This window comes from Lygodium microphyllum, chromosome 14 (assembly GCF_053477565.2).
Source record: "Lygodium microphyllum isolate KBCC chromosome 14, Lygodium_microphyllum_v1.1.10, whole genome shotgun sequence".
Classification (NCBI taxonomy): Eukaryota; Viridiplantae; Streptophyta; class Polypodiopsida; order Schizaeales; family Lygodiaceae; genus Lygodium; species Lygodium microphyllum.
The window spans coordinates 131,823,945-131,848,065 of NC_141148.1; the positions used below are offsets into that span (position 1 = coordinate 131,823,945).

Here is a 24,121-nt window from a genome sequence, read left to right on the forward strand (position 1 = left end):
ATAGGTTAGGAGGTAGGTTTGGGAGACGTTTCAATCTGAAAGTAGCATAGATTCCTAAAGTTGCCAAGTTTGAAGTGCCCTTTGCACTTGCGATGTAGGGTAGGAGGTAGGCTTGGTAGATGTAAGTAGTTTAGATGTACAATTTCAAGTTTTTATCAAAGTCAGCTTATAAACATTTCTCTATCGCCATGAATACAAGTTTCCATAACTTATCCTTAATGATGGAAGGAAATTTTGCTTATGATTATCATCTTAAGCTATTGAAAATTTTGTTTTGTATGTAAAATAATGTAAGAAATACGGAGAGCAATAGACTCACAATCCAAACAAGATAGATACATCATAGCACGAAAGAGCAATGAAACCCCGAGCTCATCATTTGCACACCAATAGTTTGACATGCTTCTTTGCTTATTGATTGTATCAAAATTCATACATGAGTAAATGTGAGCATAATATATAATATCATCAGCTTGTTTTGAAGATCAAGATCAATAGATAATGATTTAATCTCTCTACTAAGCTATGTTGTAAACCTACTTGATAAAAATATGGAATGTGTTAGGCATAGTGTACAATTAAAACCAAACAAATAAATATTTGGATGAATACATTTGTACAAGACAATGTACAATATTGATAGTCAGAAATAGTTAGATGAAAATATTCGAGCAGTATTTTTGTCTAAACAATATCGATAGTTTTAAATAATCAAAATAAGTCCACTACTTTTAGCGACTAATTAAGATTTACAACGACATGCAGATATGCGTAGCAGGCATTTTGCCATTTATTATGCTCTTATTACTTGCTCCGACGATGGCACACGGAAGGCCCGATGACGGAGCTAGGCACGCACCGCCTGCTGCTCGACGTTCCAGCGGGGGGGCATTGAGGCTTATGCTGGCGGGCCTTATCCTCGGCTACTCTCTGTCTCGCCTCGCCCTTCTCCTCCCCAAGCTCTTCTCCTGATCGACAATCATTTCTTCCCCGGTATGCTGTTGCTGTCGTCTCTATGATACAAAGCTTTATGTCTGTCAAGATCTTTATTAGTTTATGATGCGATCACTACTGAAGATTTACAGATCACAAGAAATGGGGTTATGCATGAATGCGTTAATTTACAGAGTCGGTTAGTTGACAGGGCTTGTGTCTATTTGCTGCCTTTCCAGCATCTTGCGTTTCGTTACAGCTGCAAGACATTATCATATTAGGGCTTGTGTCTATTTGCTGCCTTTCCAGCATCTTGCGTTTCGTTACAGCTGCAAGACATTATCATATTAACGACTCTTGATCTACTAGTGTTACACCTTTCGTGAACTGAATCCAGATCCCCATGGCTTCATGAGTTGTTATCAGTCTTGCACACTCTAATGCAGTTGGCCACGCAGTATTTGCACCTAGGACATGTACCTTTGTCTTGCATCAATCAAGAGACTCAGGAATTTATACGAAGCCACAGTTTTAGCCAGAGTAGGGAGGCCTCAGAATTGGGAACAAGTATCGCTTATTTGGCAGTCAACAATTCGCCACAAGTGGGACCACAATATTGTTTTTTCAGTTTGCTGTCATAGGTCTTTCCAGGCCTACATTTACCATCAACAGCAGTTCACATGGCAGCTACGCATTTTTTGTGACCAAGGGTCTATAGTTCGATGGGTTTTTGCCATTTCCATTAAGGATAATTGCCTTTTGTAGATGTGACTAGTTTCACATCAGCCATGAAATAAAGCTTGAAACTAGAGAAGGGTGAGCAATGGATAGAGCCAGGTTTCACCTGCCAGCCAATGCTAAAATGAATCTCAGGCTGTAGACTTCTTCCTCGAAGAGCTAGACTTGCACTCTCGTTTAGTCCTCACTTAGAAGCATGGCTCTTCGCCATGTGATATCCAACCTTCACCTTAATAAATTAACCCTCTCAACTTTTGATTATATTCGAATTAAGATCCCACTAGAGAGTGTGCTCAACATGGCCTTCAAAATCCCTTTCAAGTTTTTGTTGGCCTTCAAATGTATCAGCATTCTTTTCAATTCCAATGCCACGAGTGTTGCAGTCTCTATTAGGGAAGTATGTTTGCTTCAATGGCATCCTATAAATCCAACATGGATAGGGACTTTGGGTACACATGATAGATGTGCTGTGGAAGAATAAGCTCAATGTAAGTAATAGAAGTGCATGGAGTAGATAAGCTTTTTGGGATACATCATCTTTGTGTGTATCTTTAGAATTTATTGGGAGAAAGTGAACAGTGAGCTTTTGCCACAAGGGTGAGTAGAAGATGCTCTTGGGATTAACAATGCACTTTTCAACATTTGAAAAGTTAAAGGAAAAGATGACGTCAGATCGTGTAGTTGCGTTGCTTGAGCTAAGGAAGTCATTCATTGTTTAGTGTGATGCATGTGAGAATAGCATAGGGGCTGTTTTAATACAAGATGTCCAAGTTACAGCATATGAGAGTTATGTTCTCCATGGTGCAAAAAGAAATTTGCAGGTTTATGAGAAAGAATTGTTTGTTGTAATTGATACACCTTCTACGTGGAAACACAATCTTTTAGGGGATGATTTCATAGTGCAAGCAGACCATCAAACATTGCGCTATTTCTTGATTGACTAAGTTGTTTGAGAAGCATATGAGATGGGCAAACTTTTTATCTATGTTTCATTTTTAGATTGTGCATATAGATGGGAAAAAGAATATGATGGCCGATTCATTGCACGTAAGCCTCAGACTTCGGTTGTCGCTATTATATATTACACTGATTTGGGTGCCATGAAAGATTGGTACGTTGTTGATTCGTACTTTGCAAATGCATAATCAGCTTCACAATGGCTAGAGGCATGAGTACTTTGTACTTAGAGATGGTTTTCTAATGATGCATGGACAATTGTGTATAACAAAGTAGTTGAGGCCGAAAGTGATCACTAAGAGTCATGTTCCTTATGCAAAGCATAGAGAGATTGATGCTATAGTTAAAGTAGTGGAGCATTCCTTTAGTAGCCTTATTTGAGACATGAGGTTGAGCAGTTTGTTAGGACATGTATCATACATCAGAAAGTGAAATATGATAGGTAAAATATGTTGGGTTTATTGGAGTCCTTGTCTATTGTAAATAGGCCTTGGTAAAGCATTGGTATGGACTTTATCTTTGAGTTTTCTAGGACACCTACAAGGAATAATGGGATATGTGTAAGGTTAGGGTTCAACAATACGCGCACACTCATAGTGAACAAGTGAACAACAAGAGAGGAGAGTGCTAGAAAGTCACATCCACTATGTGAGAATGAATGAAAGTACAATCCCTAAGGTACTAAGTGCTAGCACTGCTCATAGAATTGGCAAATTCTAACTTCCCCTTACAGTGCCAATATGGTAATTTACAGGAATGATTAATCACTAAAGGGTAGTAAGTTTAAGGACTTGCAAAAAGTCTCAAACTTCTCACGAGGTAGTGTCTTGGGGAAAATATCTACAACATTTCCTGTGTAGGAACATATATCAAGCTGATCTTTCTTGCATAGCATCTTTCTTTGACATAATGGTAATGCACCTCAATATGTTTTGTGCCATTGCAATAACACTGTGATTGTCAGAAAGAATGGGTGTAGGACCATCCGATGGTAAATGTAGATCAACCACCAATTTGTGCAACCATACACATTTCATTGCTGCCGTGAATGCTATCCTGTACTTAGCCTCATAGGACGAGATAGCCATTGTAGGTTGTATCTTGCTTATCCATGAAATGCATGAATGGCCTAGAAAAAAACACAGTCCACTAGTAGATTGCCTAGTGTTTGCATCACCAACCCAATTTGAATTACTGTAAGCTTGTAATTGCAAGTCTCTCACCCTGGGAAATAATAATGCATGTGAGTGAGTACCTTGCAAGTATCCGAAGATCCACTTAACAGCTTGCCAATGTATAGTCCATGGGCTATGCATATACGTGCTCACTTGAGATATTGTATATTGAATATCAAGGCGTGTGTTGCGAAGATAGATAAATAAGATAGCCAATAGCCTGGCTGTAAATTGCAATATCAGACATCTCTTCCCCATCATGCATAGACAGCTTTAAGCCTGGCTCCATAAGAGTGCACATAGGTTTGCAATCTTGCATATTAAACCTATGTAACAACTTATCCACATATTATGACTGTGACATGATGATACCGTACTGTTTTTGGGTGAACTGAGTCCCCAAATAATAGTATAGACAGGCCATATCTGACATAGCAAATGCATGTTTTAATTCAGCCTTGAAATCTGCAATTTTTGCTTCTAAAGGTCCAGTGAGTAGCATGCCATTTACATAAAGAATGATAATCAGCAAGTCCCCCCTTCATTCTTAATGTATAGAGTGGGAACAATTGGATTGTTTTTGAATCCTTTGCTGGTGAAATATGCATTGATTTTAGAGTACCATGTACAAGGAGCTTGTTTGAGACCATAAAGAGCTTTGTTTAGCTTGTATACCATGTGCTCTTTCCCCTTAATCACAAACCTTGGAGATTGTGACACATAAATATCCTCATGCAAATCCCCATTTAAGAACGTTGTCTTAATGTCCAACTGATATACCTTCCAACCATAATTTGCAGCCATAGCAATCATATCTCACTATACTCATATGGGATGTAGGAGCAAAAGTCTCTTTATAATCTATGCCCTTCTTCTGTAGACTGTGCATAGTCTTTTGCTATGATAATTGCAAGTCAGAAATGCATAGTCCTCCTCCACGAAGTTGGTTGAAGCATCACCATCAGTAGCTTTGCTGGTTGATGTCTCTTGGACAGCCAAGTTGGAGTTTTTTTTCTTCTCTTTGGCTAAACTCTTACAACATTCATCAATATGGTGACTTGGCTTCTTGCAATAATGATATTTTCCATTCTTTTAGACTTGTCTATGTCTTGGACATCCTTATTTGATGGCTGTCTAGCATCACCATTTACTGATTTTTTGCATTTTGCTTGACTTTTCCTTTGCCTTTGAATTTGGAAGGCATAGCCACATCTCTTGAACGCAATGCAACATTCTTTTGAGTTTATTCCTATTGCAACAAGAGGCCTTCCAACTCTACAAATATAAGAAGTTGCTCTCTCTCTCTCTCTCTCTCTCTCCCCCCCCCCCCCCCCCCCCCCCCCCCCGCTTCCTTTCAAAGACAACATAAAAATAGGTGTGGAAACCAAGGTACGACTCAGGAAGAGAGTTCAGTGTGATGTTTACCAATTCAACGTCCTGAATGATTTCATCCACATTGACTAGCTGCTTATGCAAATCCTGTTTGTGAGTAAGGTGATCTGTCATGTTATCACCCTCATTCATGTTCACATTGGCCAACTCTCTACGAGGATAAGATATTTTGGCCTCGTTATGTGCTGCAAACATATGCTAAGTACATTCCATGCTGATTTTGAGTTCTTACAAGATCGGATGTGTGGAATGATCAATCTTTTCATTGCCAAGGTAATCAAAGAAAGTGCATGTGCATCTTCTGAGTCCCATCTCCTTTGATCCTCAGTAGGAGGGGGAGGAGGGGTAGTAGCATTAGCAGCCTGTCCTGTAGCGTTATGTTGAGGTGTTTGAAATGCAAGACCTCCTGGTCACTGCAAATCACGTGTAACATAGTTTTGCAAGTCCTTTGCTACAAGAAGATTGCGGACCATAAAACTCCACAATGGATAGTTTGATCCATCAAGTTTGTCCTCCGGAGTGAGGGCAGCAAGGATGTTTCTCTGATCATTAGTTCCTTGATATGCCATGCTGTTAGTGACAAAAATCTGCAGCCAAATACTTCTTTGCTGAAGTATAGTTTGTACTCCTCAGAGTACCAAAAATCCCCTCGGGATTATGCACCAAGTACCAAACTGTGAGACACTTGCCAAAGTGTGCCCTATTCGACCCAAATCAGCACTCAGCCAAGAAATAACAACAATGCACTGGTGATGCCACCATTGTGGATATGACACTAAGTTATAGCATGCTCGGTTTGGCCATCTTAATTATGGCGGTTTGCTTCCCCTAAAAAGCAAAAATATGGTGCTCGATCTTCCTCTGTTTGAATGCACCTACTCACAATGTATGTGAAAGCTGTGTACTTGGAAAAATGCATTATGCCTTTTTTCCCAAAGGTTCAGCTATACAAGCTAATCAAAATTTACAGCTTGTGCATAATGATATTTGTGGAACCATGTGTGTCAAATCCATCGAAAGATACTTGTACTTTGTTACCTTCATTGATGACATGACTCGTCATTGTTGGACATGTGCTTTGAAGCACAAACTTGAAGTGTTTGCATGCTTTAAAACATTCTTGGCCTTGGCTGAAAATGGTAGTGGATGCAAGCTGATTACACTATGTACCGATCAAGACGGGAGATACATGTCACGGAATTTCTACTCCTTGGCTGAAAGGGGCATTATCCATTAGTGTACTACACCTTATACACCTCAACATAATGGTGTGGTTGAAACAAAAAATTGCACTTTGATGGAAATGGCACATTGTATGTTGTCACACAATAAGCTGCTCCCAAAGTTTTGACTTGATGCTATCATGCGTGCAATGTATGTGGTGAATCGCAACCCAACTGAAGCATTTGTTGAATGTACGCCTTATTAGGCTTGGAATAGCTGGAAACCAATGGTGTCACATATTTGTGTCTTTGGCTGTTTGGCATATACTTTGATGCCACAATCACAAAGACATAAACTTGAAGACAAGGCTATCAAATGCATTTTGTTGGTTACTGTGCAAAAAGTGAAGGGTACCACTTGTAGCACCCTTCCACCAACAATATTTTTGTTAGAAGAGATGTGATATTTGTTGAAAATGCTGGTTAGCCCTTCATGGATAATAAAATCAACCCAATGTGGGGCCTATGGACACGTGTGGCAGTTTATTACCTTTATTTCAGCAAAGTGAACCTAATTTTGGTCAATTTCAGCAACCTATTGAGGGTTTACAGCAGCAAACACATGTGAATAGCAGCTTGATTTTCAGCCCATTGATCAAGGCATTGTTGTGAAGTGGCCAATGAGAGGGCTGCTATTCGGGAAGCTAAGACAGTCCCTAGATAGCTATTAAATACATTACGGGATAGCAAACAGGCACTTTCTCTTCTCGATAGAACTAGAGGAGCCACTTGCACAGGCACTTGTAGCTATTGCATGAAATGAAGAACTCGTTTCTCTACATGATGCTTTACAAAACGAACGTTAGATGGCAGCTATGCAATCAAAGTTAAAGTCTATTGAACAAAATGACACATGGGAGTTATGTGACTTGCCTACTAGCAAGTGTGCTATAGGCACTAAGTGGGTTTACAAATTAAAATGCAGATTTGATGGTAGCATTGATCACTACAAGGCACATCTTGTTGCCAAAGGGTATACCCAACAACATGAGATTGATTATGATGAGACATTTTGCACCCACTTTACATATGACGAACATTTGCAATGTCATTGCTTTGGCTGCTCATTATGATTGGCGTGTGCATCAATTGGAAATGAAGACTGCTTTTCTAAATGGTGATCTTCATGAGGAGGCTTATGTCATTGGCAGTAGCATTATGGGCTTTCCATTAACGGATGTGATCAAGGTAAGCTAATTAAAGGTTTAGCATAGGCCTTAGACAAGGTCCCAAAGTCCCTGAGATTCAAGCACTTGTTGTATGAAGTTCGATCAAGTGGTGAAATTCGACCCATTAAAACGAGTTTTATCCGTGAAGGCATTCTTGGTCGTTGCAACAAGAGTGGTAGTGCTAGGAGATAGATAAGGTGTGTAATGAGGGTAGGGTGGATAGGGTGGTGGGGGAGTGGAGTATACTTCGGAATTAATCCTAGAGTGCCCACCATGCATGTGGGAAGTGTGCATAGTGGATCTAAATATAGACATAGATTGACTAGGCATGGGCATGGTAACTGCATGAGGAGCCCATGGATGAGGGATAGAGACATGTGGAGCAAAGGATGAGAATCCATGCGTAGGAGTGACCTGTGGCAAGTGTGGTGACTCACCATAAGTAAAGGATAGAAATTCCTACGTCTGAGAGGTCAAATGATATGTATGATTGGGGGTAGTGAGGGGGATGCCCATCATAGTTGTCCCAGTGGGAAATGATGTACTCACTAGTAGAAAGGTGGAGGGAATTGTGTTAAAGGGTGGCATTTCCCATAATGAAGTCCTATGGTGCAAAGATTGGAGGATAAGTGGAGGGTACAATGTTAAAGGGTGGCATTTTCTATAACAAAGCCCCATGGTGCAAAGTGTCTGGAAGGTAAGTGGATAATATAGTGTTAAAGGGTGGCATGCCCTATGATGTGAAGTGATAGAAAAGGGGGAGTATAGAATGGAGAATGAGAATGTGCTAGGAGTGGAAACAGAGATTCCAACTCCCACTGTGGATGATGCAGACGTGGAGTGTAATCCAAGGTTTTGGAATGAAGAAGAGAGAAAATTGAGGTGTGGTCTAGAAGAGGGTGAGATGGGAGGGATTTGAGAAGAGTGGTTTACATGCTCAAATGAAGTAGAAGATATATATATACTTCATGAAGGATATCTGCTTCGAGAGCCCCCTCTATTGAGGTTTACATATAGAAAATCATGCGGATCTTGCACACCAAAAGGAGAAACAGGAGAGGGTTTTGATTCATACGACTCAAAGGGGTTGTATGAATCTAACATTGGGCTTGATTGAGATGAAGAAGATGGGTTGCCAATTGCCCCAAATGTTGTATGTCCTCCATGATCAGAGAGATAGCTAGCCTCACCAACTGGTTTGGATGGAGTAGCAAAGCTAGTTGGAGCATAGTGACAGGAAACGGCCGGAACGGCCCCCCGGCACGTGGAATCGCCGTCCTCGGAATGTATCCGTCATGGACCGCGTTTCCAAATGATGGAACGTTCCTTGTCCCGTTTCAGACAGGGAACGCCACGTGGCAAAACTTACCTGCGCCCGGTCGCGTCCTGCTCCCGCCTGCATCCTGCCCCCAGCCACCTTCATTCTCTTCCTTCTTCTTCTTTCTCTTCTTTCTCCTCCCACCTCCAACCTCTTCCTTCTCTTCCTTCTTCTTCTTTCTCTTCTTTCTCTTTCTTCTCTTCCTTCTCTAGGTTTGGCGTTCCCGTTCCTACTTACTTCATGAATTTTGATTTTTTAAATGCCGTTCCTGTTCCCACGTTCCCGTTCCCTAGGTTTGGCGTTCCCGTCCCCGTCCCCATCCCCGTTCCCCGTTCCCGTTCCCCGTTTCATGTTTCTATGAGTTGGAGAGATGTAAGTTTAACTATATGTGATGTGCAAGTACTCTTCAAACTCCCCTGTCATGAGATTGAAATATGAAATAGGAGAAAACAAAGAAGGTGAAGGTGGGGTGCCATCTTCCTCGCTGAGTCCATAATGTCTCTTTAAGGCCTCTAGTGATGGAGAAGCCTGATAAGGGCTCATGTGGTCCCGAGACAAAGGTGTCTGAGACATTGTGATTCTATTACAAGTCGTTTGTGTGCCTTGCCCAAAACCAAGCCTCCACAATATTTGTAGGATACACTTTTCAAGAGCATCGGTTGTGATACCATGTGAAGAGAACTATGGAGTAGCTGATAGGGTTTGCACTGAGGAAACACAGTGTATAACCCCCACAGAAATACAACAATACAGACACAGATGTGAAAAACTCAAATCTTGAAAGCAAAACTCAAAACTCAAACACATGAACAAACACAACCAGTAGGAGTGAGAAAGAGAACAACTCTAAAGTAAATGAATACTGTAAATAAATGTAAGAGTGTACAAAGTGCCCAAGGGTAGAGTACTAGTGTTGAAGAGTGATGACCATTGGAGACAAATCCCAAGTACTATAGCTAGTAGTTGAAGCGAGAAAAATTGTCAAATATAGATGCCAGAAGCTATTGGAACACCCTCTGGAATACTTGACGACAATAGTATAGATTTTGCAGGAGGTAGGCAGCACCAGAAAGCTGCAAATGCAAGTTGGGGAGGAGTCGCTTACTGATGTGGAAGATCAGCCCATTGTTGCATGGGATAGATGATGTCCAATGCAAGGAGTAGAGGGTTGCTAGAAGGCATAGTAGACTGGTGCTTGTTTGATGGAGCATCAAATGCAAGCAACAAAAGAATGTTTGAACGCTAGCAATGGCTGAAATTGCCAAACGCAGCAGTGATGGAGGTGCCGAACAAAGGGTACGATAGCAGTGGAAGAAGTTACTAGCATGGAGCACTTGCAGATGGAGTGGCAGCAGTTGCGGAGGTTGGATAGCCATCAGAAAATCCGCACAAGGGATCATGGCTGAATGGGGAGAGGTTGTCTATTTATAGATGTGGATGGATGCTCCCAAATTGGGGTTTCATAGAAACTCTCTTGAATTGCGTCTCATTTTAGGGTTTCTCATTAAATAAGCATGTTTTGGAGCTGTTTAAGAGGCTAATCAGCATGTAATGCATATTTTAGGTTGACAAGAGGCAATAGATACTAGATTGACCCGTGGATACACAACACTAGGTGGTTTGGAGAGGATGTGCTTACAGGTGCAGTTCCAAGAACCTTGCGCAAAGTTCTAGCTCTTCGATACACCAGTCACATTCAGACTACTTTATGAAGTATGGATATGGGGGACTCAGTCTTGACCACCATAGTAAATTAGGTGATGAATGGAGGACGATGAAGAGAGCACTATGTTGGAAAACGATAGCCAACCATGGAGGAGAGAAAAGATAGACAATGAGAGTGTGCTAAAGCAAAAGAGTAGAGTATACTTGCTGAACTGAAAGAATGAGAATGAAAGGTACAAGATAGATCTAAGGTAGACCTAGCTCTTAACTTAAATAGAGTTAACTGACTCTAACTTTAACTCTAAGAGTGGTGACACAACTTATAACTTTAGTTGTGTTTACACTAAGAAATGAAAAAGAACTAAAGACTAAAACATTGGGCATTGCCCATAGAATTGGCAAATTCTAACACCCCCTTGTAGTGCCAATGTGGTAAAGTACAATAATGATCAATCATCAAAGGATAGAAGTTTAAAGACTTGCGAAAAGCCTCAAACTTCTCACAAGGTAATGCCTTAGTGAAAATGTCTGTAACATTTTCCTATTTAGGAACATATATCAAGTTGATCTCTCTTGCAAGCATGAAACACAGGTTTGTGCAACTGCAATAGCACTTTGATTGTTAAAAAGAATGGGTGTAGGATCCTCCAATGCTAAATGTCATGGGTGGCTGGCATTTGAAACTGATCATGTGAAAATGCAGCATTTTTAGCAAATATGACATCTCTACTGACAAAAAGCCCTTGCTTTTTGAAATGTAGCTAGTAAATATGCATTTTACAGCCTGGTCATCAAGCTTCCCATGAAGCTCTTTCAAAACATGTACACGGGCTATGCAACCAAACACCCAAAAGTAGTCAACCTTGGGTTTCTTGCCATGCCAAGCTTCAAATGGGGTGATCGTTTTTAGTGCCCTTAGTGGGTGTACGATTCAACATATGATTTGCACACTGAAGGCCTTTAAAAAAAAATTTATCACCCAGGCAGCCCCTTGCTTTTGAGCATATAACAAGTCATCTCCATAAGAGTGTGATTCTTCCTTTCAACAACACCATTTTACTAACGAGTCATTCTAATAGTGGCTTGATAAGTAATGCCATGGTCAAGCAAATATGTCTCAAAAGCACGAGACATGTACTCCCTCCTCTATCTATATGAAGTGTTTGCACTTTCAGCCTCAAGCTTTGCAACAAGATGTTTAAATGCATAAATACATCAGATTTTGCTTTCAGCCCATATACCCATTGTATACCGAGAGTAGTCATCAATAAATGTAACAAAGTAAAGATGACCTCCAAGTGCATATATCCTCATGGAACCACAAACATTAGAGTGAAGAAGCTGCAATTTTTGGACAATACTCATTGTACCATCCTTTTTGAAGGAAAATCTATGCATCTTGCCTAAAATACATCCCTTACATGCCCCTTACATGCATGAGGAGGTGGAGTCTCCATTGTAGGTAGACATCTTTGAAGGATCATCAAACTCCCAAACCTAATATGTCCATAGCTTCGCATTTTGCATAGCAGGTAATAGAGTAGTGATTGCCAGAGTATCATGAGACTGTGCATCATAGGTATCCAACAAAAACAAACCCTTATGTAGGGTCCCAGACAGCCTAAGTGCATAATCCATCTCCTTGTCTTTGAGAATGCATTTGTCATCCTCAAAGATGACTTGAAAGCCATGCTTGTTAAAAGTAGAGATAGACAACAAGTTCGATAAAAAAGGCACAAAGAAGACATCTAGAAGCATGAAGTCTAAACCATTTGTAGCAGTAATAGTGATTGTCCCAATGCCACAAACATCATAATTGCTGCTGTTCGCACATGTAATACGCTTTTCAACAAGGGTTGAATGCAAAGAGGAAAACAAACACTTTCTCCAAGTGATGTGCTTTGAAGCTCCACTATCAAAATATCAAGTTTGTCGCGTTTTGGCAGCATTAAATGCTATATCAGCCATTGAGAAATCAAAACTGCAAGTCAGAAATGCATAGTTCTCTCCACAAACTTGAAGTATCACCATCAGTAGATTTGTTGATTGATGCCTCTTGGATAGCCAAATTGGAGTCCTTTTTCTTCTCTTTGCCTAATCTCTTACAACATTCATCAATATAATGACTTGACTTCTTGCAATAATGACATTTTCCATTCTTTTTAAACTTTTATTTATCTTGGACAGCCTTATTTGATGGCTGTCTAGCATCACTCTTTTGCTGATTTTTTGCATTTTGCTTGACTTTTCCTTTGCCTTTGAACTTGGAAAGCATAGCCACATCTCTTGAATGCAATGCAACATTCTTCCGAGTTTGTTCCTTGTGCAATAAGAGGCCTTTCAACTCTACAAATGTAAGGGGCTGTTGCTCCCCTCTCAAAGACATCATCAAAAGAGGTATGGAAGCCAATGTACGACTCTAGAAGAGAGTTCAGTGTGATGTTTACCAATTCAGCATCTTGAATGATTTCATCCACATCGAGTACTACTTGTGCAAATCTTGTATGTGAGTAAGGTGATCTGTCATGCTATCACCCTTGTCCATGTTCACATTGGTCAAGTCTCTACTGAGATAAGATATTTTGGCCTCGTTATGCGCTGCAAACATACGCCAAGTACATCCCATGCTGATTTTTAGGTCTTACAAGGACTGGATGTGTGGAATAATCGATCTTTTTATTGACAAGGCAATCAAAGAAAGTGCATGTGCATCTTTTGAGTCCCATCTTCTTTGATCCTCAGTAGGAGGGGGAGGAGGGGAAGTAGCACTAGTAGCCTGTCCTCTAGTGTTATGCTGAGGTGTTTGAAGTGCAAGACCTCTTGGTCGTTGCAAATCATGTGTAACATAGTCCCGCAAGTCCTTTGCTACAAGAAGGTTAGGGACCATAAAACTCCACAACGGGTAGTTTAATCCATCAAGTTTGTCCTCTGAAGTGAGGACACCAAGGATGTTTCTTTGATCATAAGTCCCTGGATATGCCATGCTATCAGCGATAGTAAAAAATTTGCAGCCAAATACCTCTCTACTAAAGTATAGATTATACTCCTCAGAGTACCAATAATCCCCTTCGGATTATGCACCAAGTACCAAACTGTCACATAGATGCCGAAGTGTGTCCAATTTGACACAAATCAGGACTCAGCCAAGAAATAATACCAATGCATTGCTGTACCACACTTGCCTCATAATGTGTGCCCTCAAAAGTACAAATGCAGCAACCTAATTCTGATTCTTACAAAAATTTACTGAATTTTCTTAAAATTTTCTGTTCAATTTGATTGTAACAGCAATTAAATGTTGTTGTATTGCTTGTTTGTTGCCTTGGAAGGCATGTTGGGCAAAAGCCCCAAATTTCTTCCTAAACTTTTAAAGAAATTGAAGAAATTTGTACCTTACAGCTTGAATATTTGCAGCAATGTCACCTCGGGGTGCGTGGCAACAGCAAACAATAGCTGGAATTTGCCTTGTGATGCCTACCGAAGCCTCTAGAACAAAAAGCTCCAAATTTCTCGCGCAAATGTCAATGAAATTGTGCAATGTTGGCGTTTCCAATGAAGATTCACACATGGAATTGCAAATTGGGCAAAAGCCCCAAAATTTTTTGGCGGCAATGTGAAGGAAATTGTGAAATTTCTTTGAATTGGTTGTCAATTTGAGCTTCGGGAGCTTCGGGAGCAAAAATTGATAGAAATCCCAACTTTTGGGTGGTGCAAGCTGAGATTCGGAAAGGGATGGCCAAAATGGATGGGAAATTGTAGAAATTTCGAAAAAACCCCAAATCTAAAAATTAGGGTTTTTGCACTTTTTAGGGTTTGCAGAAAATTGCAAGCAAGGCTGAGAATATGGCGGGTAGAGGTGAGAAAATAATGGGCAGGGTTGAAAACAACAGCAATTCCTCCGAAACGGTTGCTCCTCGCGCTGCATGTAGGCTGCATACTTGATTGCGCGTAGGGCTGCGCGCAGGCTGAAATCAACAGCAGCTTGTCCTTCTCTTCCTCGGGCAGAGAGTTGCCTGACAGCAACAGGATCTTAGGTGGGGCGGCATCGGCTAACGGTAGCTGAACTGAATCCACATGTAGAACTTGCTCTTATACCAAATGTTGGAAAATGACAGCCAATGATGGAGGAGAGAAAAGAGAGACAATGAGAGTGTGCTGAAGCAAAAGAGAGTAGTGTACTCGTTGAACTGAAAGAATGAGAATGAAAGGTACAAGATAGGTCTAAGATAGACCTAGCTCTAACTCAACTAGAGCTGATTGACTCTAACTCTTAACTCTAAGAGTGGTGACACAACTTATAACTTTAGTTGTGTTCATACTAAGAACTTAAAAAGAACTAAAGACCAAAACATTGGGCACTGCCCATAGGATTGGCAAATTCTAACACACTAGTGTCCATGATATCCAAGATGATTAGATGTAAGGCCTCAATTCCACATGAGATTGTTAGAGTTGAGCTAGCGGCTAGACCAATTGTGGTAGAGGCCCTCATCCGGTCGGTCATACATAGCCTATGGGATTGACCGAGACATAGATATGCATGGTTGGCTTTTGAGTCCTCTAGGCAGCTTGCCAGAGAGGGTGATACTTCATGTTGGTATGCATAGATGTCAGCCTGGTTTGGGTTACATGGCTTTAGCATGGACAGGTTACCCCCTTTCCAATACTCCCTTGATCCACCGTATTGCTGTTGGTAGTTGCCTTAGGCTGCATGTAGGTGCTTTTTCCAATTTCATGCAATTTTTTCATGAAAGATTGGTTGTATTCTTTCTCCTATATGCAAAGGATGTTGAGAAATGGTAGGAGGGAGAAACACAAGTGTATGACAAGCACTCAGACAAAGAAACTAAAAAACATTGAAAAAATTGTTGAATAAAGAATGATAAATATTGAATCATGCTGATGCAGTGGAGCGGAGCTTGGATATAAATTTCACTGTGCTAGGTGATTAGGTGGCAGCTCCTGGAAAGGATCTGCACTTTGATGGGAGTGAAATGCAGTCCTTTGGGCAGAGGTGTCAATGATGAGGAAAAGGCTGCTCTATGAAGGGAGTGAAACACAGTCCTGCGGGTAGTGAATATTGGAGTAGACTCTAGAATATGGAGGAAAGCAATAGAGGGAGCAAAATGCAACCCTCAGGTGCTATTGGAGATGAAGGATATGTTGAAATCTAGCCTGGATGATGGTTGTTGTAGCTGTAGTGTTGAGGTAAATGATTAAGAACAAAAATTTTGTGATTTTCCTCAATCCCAGAACTCCTTATCATCCTTAGCCTGTTGATAATTGGTTTATGTTTTAGTTCTCAGCTATTTCAATTAACAAAATATTGTGCTGCTACATTAACTGACAAGGAACTGGTGTTATTGCCTTCTGTGCTTGATATAGCTGCAAGGAATAAAATATTTACCATTCTTCAAAGGGCTTATATTTTTCAATACTTATTTTGAGAAATCGGGAGGGTTTCAATTGATGTGTTCATGTCTGATGTTACAGTAGATGGAGCATGATGAAAACCTGTAATCAAATGGGGAGATCATGGAGACATCATTTCTTGGGGCGAGACTGTCTCTTCAAACTTCTGTAGGGTCTGATAATGTTCAATGGTGATCTTTGTGGATGTCTTCATTTTGGGGAAGCATATTGAATAGAAGGAAGCAAATCATTTGTTCATGTTTACTCAGTTAGCTTAACACCATTCTGACAAGCCTAGTCCCCCTCATTGTGGCTCTTGGCAAGCTATTACTGATATGACAAGGAAAGCGAGGTTATAAGTGGTCTGTAACAAGGACAAGTGAAAGGCTTGAAAAGGCACAACAAAGTAAAAGACGCCTCCCAAGCTCATGTTTGTTCCACGTTGCCTTCAAGCTTCTATTGCAAGTTCTGGTCCCATTACTTGTTCTTCTTCTTCTTCTTCTTCTTCTTCTTCTTCTTCTTCTTCTTTATCATTGTCATCATTATCCTCGCTATCTTCACAATTAGCATCACCAGTTGTTGCTTCCACACTCCCGCCTTCCGTCGATCAGGGTAAGTAGACTGATTCGTTAATTTCTTGTGTGATCTTTGTACATATATTTTCTTTTGTATATTAACAAAACAAGGGAAGCCTGCCAGAAACTGAAGAGCCTTTGAAAGAGAGGAGTGAGCAACAGAGGGCTGCAGATGTGGGAGAGCCCACCTGTGTTGTCTGTGGACGCTATGGTGAGTATATCTGCAATGACACGGATGAGGATGTCTGTAGCATGGAGTGCAAACAGGTTGTCATTGATCGATCGAGGTGCAATTCTACCCGTCTATCCAACCACAGAACAGTTACCTATTTCCAGGATGATTGCATCTATGTGAAAGATAAAGAGCAGAGCTTGCCAGTTTGGCAACCCTATCAAAACCTCACAAACCAACAGGCAGAAGTGCTCAGACAGGAAATTGATGTCAATGTCACTGGAGAGAATGCTCCTGCCCCTGTTCTTGATTTTGCAGACTGTGCTTTCACCCCTTGCCTGCAGTGCAACCTTGAAAATGCAGGTTACGTTTCCCCAACCCCTGTGCAGATGCAGGCTATCCCTGCAGCTCTTAAAGGTCGTGACATTTTGATCAGGGCTGACACAGGTTCTGGAAAGACGGCCTCCTTCTTACTTCCCATCATTCAGCGATGCTCTATGATTCGGCACCATTATGTCCCAGAGCGTGTTAATCCCCTTGCCATAGTAATGACCCCTACCAGGGAGCTATGCGCGCAGATTGAGGAACAGGCTAAACTATTTGGAAAAGGGCTTCTTTTCAAAACTGCCCTTGTCGTTGGGGGAGATGCGCTACCCAATCAGCTGTATAGAATCAAGCAAGGGGTTGAACTGATTGTAGGTACCCCAGGGAGGTTGGTGGACCTCCTTGCAAAGCACCCAGTAGACCTGGACGATGTTTGCATGTTGGTGCTGGATGAAGTGGATTGCATGCTTGACCGTGGATTTAGACACCAGGTCATGCAAATTGTGCAAGCTTTATCGCAGCCACAGATCATGATGTTCTCCGCCACAATTCCTCCTAGTATAGAGAAGTTTTCCAGCAGCATTTTGAAAAACTATCTATTCATATCTGTTGGAAAAGCTTGTTTGTCAAATGTTTCTGTAAAGCAGACAGTGATTTGGGTAGAACCCAACCGCAAAAAGCAAAAACTCTTCGAGATACTACAAAGTGCATCTCATTTTCAGCCCCCAGCAGTGGTGTTCGTGAATTCTAAAGCAGGTGCTGACTTACTGGCAGACACTATACAGCATATGACAGGTTTGAAGGCCGCTGCTTTGCATGGTGAAAAGCCGATGAGTGACAGAAGGCAAGTTCTCAGGTCCTTTTTGATGTGTGAGCTGCCAGTGGTTGTATCAACTGGGGTGCTTGGAAGGGGACTAGATCTGATTCGAGTTAGGCAAGTAATAATTTTTGATATGCCCCATTCCTTACAAGAATATATTCACCAAATTGGAAGAGCATCTAGGCTGGGACTGCCTGGCACTGCCATGGTCTTGATTAACAATGAAAGCAAAGGGATTTTCAAGGACTTCCTACAGCTGCTGCAGTCTTCTGGTGCTGTAGTGCCTCGAGAATTGATAAACTCTCCGTATGCTCATTCATCTTATGCAGCAGCCTACAATTACAAAAAACGGAAGCACTAGATTGAGTAAACCAGAGGCTATCGATTTCATGGAAGCATTTTGAAGTGTGATTGCCTCTGATGCTCTAAGATCTGTAATTTAATATATCATAGACTGCTATTTTATCCAGGTTTAACTTGGTGCACATTCAAAATATACATGAAAACTACGTATTTTAGAGTTCAGCAGCGTTCATTTGTTCTCAAGAAGCATTTGTCAAGACAGGTGGACCTGAAGCAGGTTCATTTTATGGTGCTATCTTTTTTTGTACGTTAATGATAACATCAAGCACACCCATGTTTGATAGGCATTGCCAATCTTGCAAATATTCTGCCAACACTAAATCGGTGTGTAAATACTGTTGCATATTTTAAGTTAAGCAGGCTGATTTGTTTGTAAGAAGCACTTGTTATGAAAGGTGGACTCAAAACAGGTCTCAATTTTGTGAATGCCAGCACATAGCTGAGAGCATAAACCACAAGAACTCTTTAAGCCCATAAACTCTATGACTAAATAACTGAAGCATAAGGTTCCAAAGTATCAAATGTAGCTCAAAATAAAGCCTCAAATGTCACCAAGCCCATACATCAATTCCATGCAGTCACATAAGCATAGAAATGTAAGCCTTCAATACATAAGTTTCCAAGTTAAATACTTGTTGCCCATGTTGGGGGTAAAGGCGTCTCCGCCGTGTCGCCCCGTGTATTATTACACTGACAGTACCTGCCACTACACATTGCATGTAGCGGGCGCTCGTCACGTCACTTTATTCTTTATTCTTTTAGTGACAGTTTGAATAAAGGAAGGCCCGGTCACACATTGTGACTATTGGAGTTCCCAATTCTTGTCTCTCTTTCTTGCTTTTGCTCTTCCGCCATAGCTCGCGTGTAAGTTTCGATCCTTCTCACCTTTCAATTGGTATCAGAGCTTGGTATTCTCTTGCTTGAGCTCGACTCGGTGCTTTCCGACCTTCACATCGACTCGCTTCACGCATTGGGTTTCCATCCTGGCAGCCATAGCCGACCTCTCGAGCTCCCAACTCTCCCCGGTTTTTCGAGCTCCATCCCGGCCTTCTTGAGCTTCATCAGGGCCTTGTCCTTGAGGTATTGCTTCAGCATTTGCAGGCATTTGAGTGTATTCTCAGTTTGAAACAGGGCAGGAATAAAGGGCAGTCACTCTTCTTGAGCTCCATAGCTCATATCTTCCCTTCCCTTTGCATTGGGCCTTCACGGCTTGGTATGTGCCTATCTTGGGCCATTATTGAGCCCCCTAACCATCATAACTCCACGTGATTGGCAGCAGCACTCCAGGCCTCAACACGCTGAATATGGCGTCCATTTTCAGACTTTGACCTCCACGTTTTACAGCTGAATGCTTTGTTGCTCATGGAGCACTCATCATTGGTCTATTTGGAGGGCATTTGAGCTTTTTTGGATGTCATTTTGATGCTTTGGCTTGACATTGAGGTTGGGAGTTGATAATTCTCAGTTTTGAAACTGTCATTCACTGCATAACAGTGTTGGAAACAGGGCAGCATTCCTAACACTGACATTTGTTGCTTATGCCTCATTCCATTGGAGCTATTTGATGTCCGTATGCGGTCTACTTTCTACCCGGATGTATTGGGGATGTATGCATTTGGTTTGACCATGATTTTGGCTTGAATTCGGGGTTGAAATCTACTGTTTAGAACAGTAAATACATGTTGGAATAACAGTGGGTTGAAGGTACTTTACATGCTTTGGCACTTACCTATCGATACTAGATGTATGTTTTGAGCTTTGGCATCATGTCTCTGATATTTGGAGACGACTTGGAGCATATGTATGAGATTATGGGATGCTTTTGAGCTTTGCATTAGCTCCGTCTTCACTGGCATTTGGATCGACTTGGCATGCTCGTGGACCGTCTATGCCTTATGTCTCTGCTTGACAGTTAGGCTTTTGCATTACATGCTTTGGTTCGTGACATATGCTATTTGGTTCGTGTATGTCATACCGACATTTGGAGCTTGGATTTGGATGTATTTGAGCATTCTCGGCTTACTTGATCACTGATCTTGGTTGCTATTTGGATGTCATTGAGTTGATCGAGAGCTTATTTAGGCTTATGTATTGCTTCATGGTTAATACGATCGGTGCTTCATGTATGTCATGCTCTCTTGGATGCGCTTGATGCATTGACAGGGTCACTTATCACTAGTGTTTTCTCTTGGGTTGTTTGAGCTTCTAAGCTCGCTTTGTACGTCTTTTGTGCCAGTGGGAGCATTTTACATGCTTGCTTGACCTTTGACAGTTGCATGCTATTGGAGCACTTACATGTATTTGGAGCAGTTTATATCTTGAGCAGCTACATACGCATTGAGACTTTGGGATCATACTCCGATCTTTATGGATATGTATTGATGTACTCTTGGTTCACAGGATGCTTATGAGCTAAGTCTCATATTTGGATCTTTTCTTTGAGCAGACACCTATTTGTGTCAGGTTTTGGCAGTTATAGGAACACTTTGCCTAGAGTGTCTAGGGGTGTGCCTTTAACTGGCAGATGCTATTTTGACATGCTTCGGAGTTGAGCTCATGTTCTTTTCACTGTCATTGGCCTTGCTTATGTCCGTTTCATGCCGGCTTTGGACCTAGCATTGCTTGCTTGACATTGGATCCTATTTTGAGATAGTTTGCTCTCTAGATTGCATACCTGCAATTTATTACAGCAAGCAGTTATTGGTGGATTGAGGTGTACTTTTCATGTTGAAATATCCTGATTTGGTGTACCGCACCTAGTACTAAGTGGGCAGCAATTTTTGGCACACTTTGCTCGCCCTTTGGACCCCGTTTTGGTCATTTTTGGGCAGTTTTTGCAGTAAAACAGCAAGCAGTTTTGGACTGTTTGGGCATTTTCAGCCTGCATAATGGCGTCATCTTCGCATGATAGTGCTATCTTTAACATTACAAAGTTGGATGGTACCAACTACTCTTATTGGAAGAGTCAAATTTGGCAGGTCTTGGTGCAGAAATCTCAGATTAAGCCACTTCGGTTGAGTGGGGAGCAGCCTGAAACTATGGACAATGACGACTGGCTTGAACTTGATGAGCTATGCAAGTCCATGATTGTATTGTCTCTCACTGAACAGGTACATTATAATGTATTTGAGGAAGCACAGAGTGCATGGAATCTATGGAATAAGATCAAGAATCTTTATGATAAGAAAAGTTCGGCGAGTCAGATGTATTGGTTGAAGCAGCTTATGGATCTGCGCATGAAGGATAATGCGACTATGTCTGCTCACTTGAGCCAGTTCCATGCTATACTGAAGAACCTGACTTCGCAGGATATCACCTTTGGAGAGGAAGTAACTCCTCTTTTCTTGCTTGGGACTCTGAATGAGTCATGGGATGTATTCCACACTGCTCTTTGTGCCTCTAGTGCTGCTCTAAAATTGACAGATGTTGAGAGTGCTTTTCTTCAGGAAGAGGTGAATCGCAAAAACTTGGATGCCTCTCGTGGTAGTCATGCTTTGACAGTTAGAGGCATGAATGACAGGAATGATCGTGGTAATAACCGTGGCTGTGACTCGCAGAGGGTCGGTCTAAATCTCGTGGCAAGTCGCGTAGTAAGTCGCGTGGGCGCAATGCAAATGTCACTTGTCATCATTGTGGGAAAAAGGGCCATATTAGACCAGTGTCATGAGTTGCGCAATGAGAAGCGCAAGGATAAGGGGAAAGATAAAGTGCAGGAGAAGTTCTCTGATCGCAGCATAGTACCTGCGAAGTCCAGTGTCAAGATTGAGGAAATTAATGCCACGCAGATTGAGGAGTCCGATGGTGGTGATGAGTTTATACTTGCAGCTAGTTCTTCTGATGCTTCATACTTGACTGAGATACCTAGTATGTATGCACAGTGCTGGTTATTGGATTCGGGTGCATCCTTTCATGTCACGCCTTACCGTGAGTGGTTTCACTCTTACCGTACTGTATTTGGATCAGTCAGACTTGGAGATGATAGGTCTCTTGATATTGTGGGCTGTGGTGATATTCAGTTGCAGTTTTCCACTGGCAGTTCATTTTTGCTTAGGGATGTACGTCATGTACCTGCGCTTACGCGCAATCTTATGTCTGCAGGACAGCTGGATGATGCAGGATTTCATGTATGTTTTGGGGATTCTGCCTGGAAGATTACTCGTGGCAGACTTGTGCTTGCTAGAGGCGCCAAGGCTGGCAGCCTCTATCCTCTTGTTGTATCTGGGTCCTCAGTTGACCATGTTTTGGCAGTGGGTTCTATCCCACATGTATCACTTTGGCATGCTCGTTTAGGGCACGTCTTTGAAGGGAATGAAAATGTTATTTGGTTTGCAGTATCTTCAGCCTTTGGATTATGCATGTTTTGACTCGTGTGATCATTGTCTTTATGGTAAGCAGAATAGGTCTACGCATAAGAAATTGGGTAGGCCACGCATGAGTGAGCCCTTGGCATTGGTGCATTCCGATGTTTGTGGGCCTATGCCTTGCATGTCTATGGGTGGCGCGAAGTACTTCGTTACCTTCATTGATGATTTTTCTAGGAAAGTGTGGGCTTATCCCATAAAGCAGAAGTCCGATGTCTTGGCAGTTTTTCAGAGATGGCTTGCTCTTGTTGAGAACCAGACTGGGTATAGGCTGAAATGCCTTAGGACTGACAATGGGGGAGAATATGTCTCGCATGCTTTTGAGCAGTTTTGTGATGACAGGGGTATTAAGCGTCAGTTGACTGCCCCTTACACCCCACCCCAGAATGGTTTCGCTGAGCGCATGAACAGGACTATTCAGGAGCGTGTGCGCTCTATGCTTAGCCATGCAGGCCTACCCCAGAGTTTTTGGGCTGAGGCAGTTAGTACAACAGTGCATGTCATAAACCGATCGCCTTCCAGTGGATTGGATTTCCAGGTTGCAGAGGAAGTTTGGGATGGTAAGCCACCCTCTTATGCGTATCTCCGTGTTTTTGGATGTGAGGCATTCTGCCATGTGCCAAAGGACAAGAGGAGTAAATTGGATCCAAAGAGCATTAAATGCATATTCCTTGGCTATGGTGAGTCAGGAGAGATGGGCTATCGCCTATGGGATCCGCAGGCGCGGAAAATAGTACGCAGCCATGATGTCGTCTTCCATGAAGACAAGATGCACAGGCAGCCTGAGAAGGTGGTTGAGATCCGCAGAGTGATCTTTCAGGAGGAGCCTAGAGCTCCAGCACAGCCAGTAGTACAGCCTGCAGCAGTTCCTCCACATGGCCAGGGTGTTGGACATGCAGTTAGACATGTAGCAGAGCCTGCGGTGAGACGGTCTGCTAGAGACAGACGTCCACCTGACAGATTTCAGCCCTCTATACATTATGTTTTGGTTACAGATGCAGAAGAGCTTTTTACTTATGATGAGGCTATGCGCAGGGGTGACAGTCACTCCTGGGAGAGGGCTATGCAGTCTGAGATAGACTCCCTGCATAAGAATGAGACTTGGGATTTGGTTGCCTTGCCTAAGGGCAAAAAGGCTTTGCCATGCAAGTGGGTGTACAAGCTGAAAAGTACCCCTGGACACCCCAAGCCGGCATACAAGGCTAGATTGGTAGCAAAGGGTTTTAAGCAGGAACATGGTGTGGACTTTGATGAGGTCTTCTCTCCTGTGGTTAAGATGACCACCATGCGCTTAGTCTTGGCTTTGGTTGCACAGCTTGACTTAGATCTATATCAGATGGATGTCAAGACGGCTTTTCTACATGGGGACTTGCATGATGAGATCTATATGGATTAGCCTAAGGGCTTTGCAGAACCTGGCAGGGAGCACCTAGTGTGCAAGTTGAAGAAGAGCTTGTATGGCTTGAAGCAGGCACCTAGGGAATGGTATAATAAGTTTGATGCCTTTATGCAGTCACAGGGCTA

At 42.0% G+C, this 24,121-nt stretch overlaps 1 protein-coding gene across 2 annotated transcripts; it reads left to right on the forward strand.

Moving 5' to 3' along the window:
- The first annotated feature begins 760 nt into the window (after nt 1-760).
- Nucleotides 761-18,517, forward strand: LOC148026120 (P-loop containing nucleoside triphosphate hydrolases superfamily protein). 2 transcript variants are annotated; one of them, XM_087693378.1, is made up of 3 exons: nt 761-993; nt 16,067-16,594; nt 16,682-18,517. In XM_087693378.1, exons 2-3 carry the CDS (start codon nt 16,411-16,413, stop codon nt 18,232-18,234), a joined length of 1,737 nt encoding a protein of 578 aa, XP_087549504.1. In that variant the 5' UTR covers nt 761-993; nt 16,067-16,410; the 3' UTR covers nt 18,235-18,517. The 2 variants fall into 2 exon arrangements, with proteins under 2 accessions (XP_087549504.1, XP_087549503.1); XM_087693377.1 differs by having other exon boundaries at nt 762-993; nt 16,064-16,594.
- Nucleotides 18,518-24,121: the final 5,604 nt, after the last annotated feature.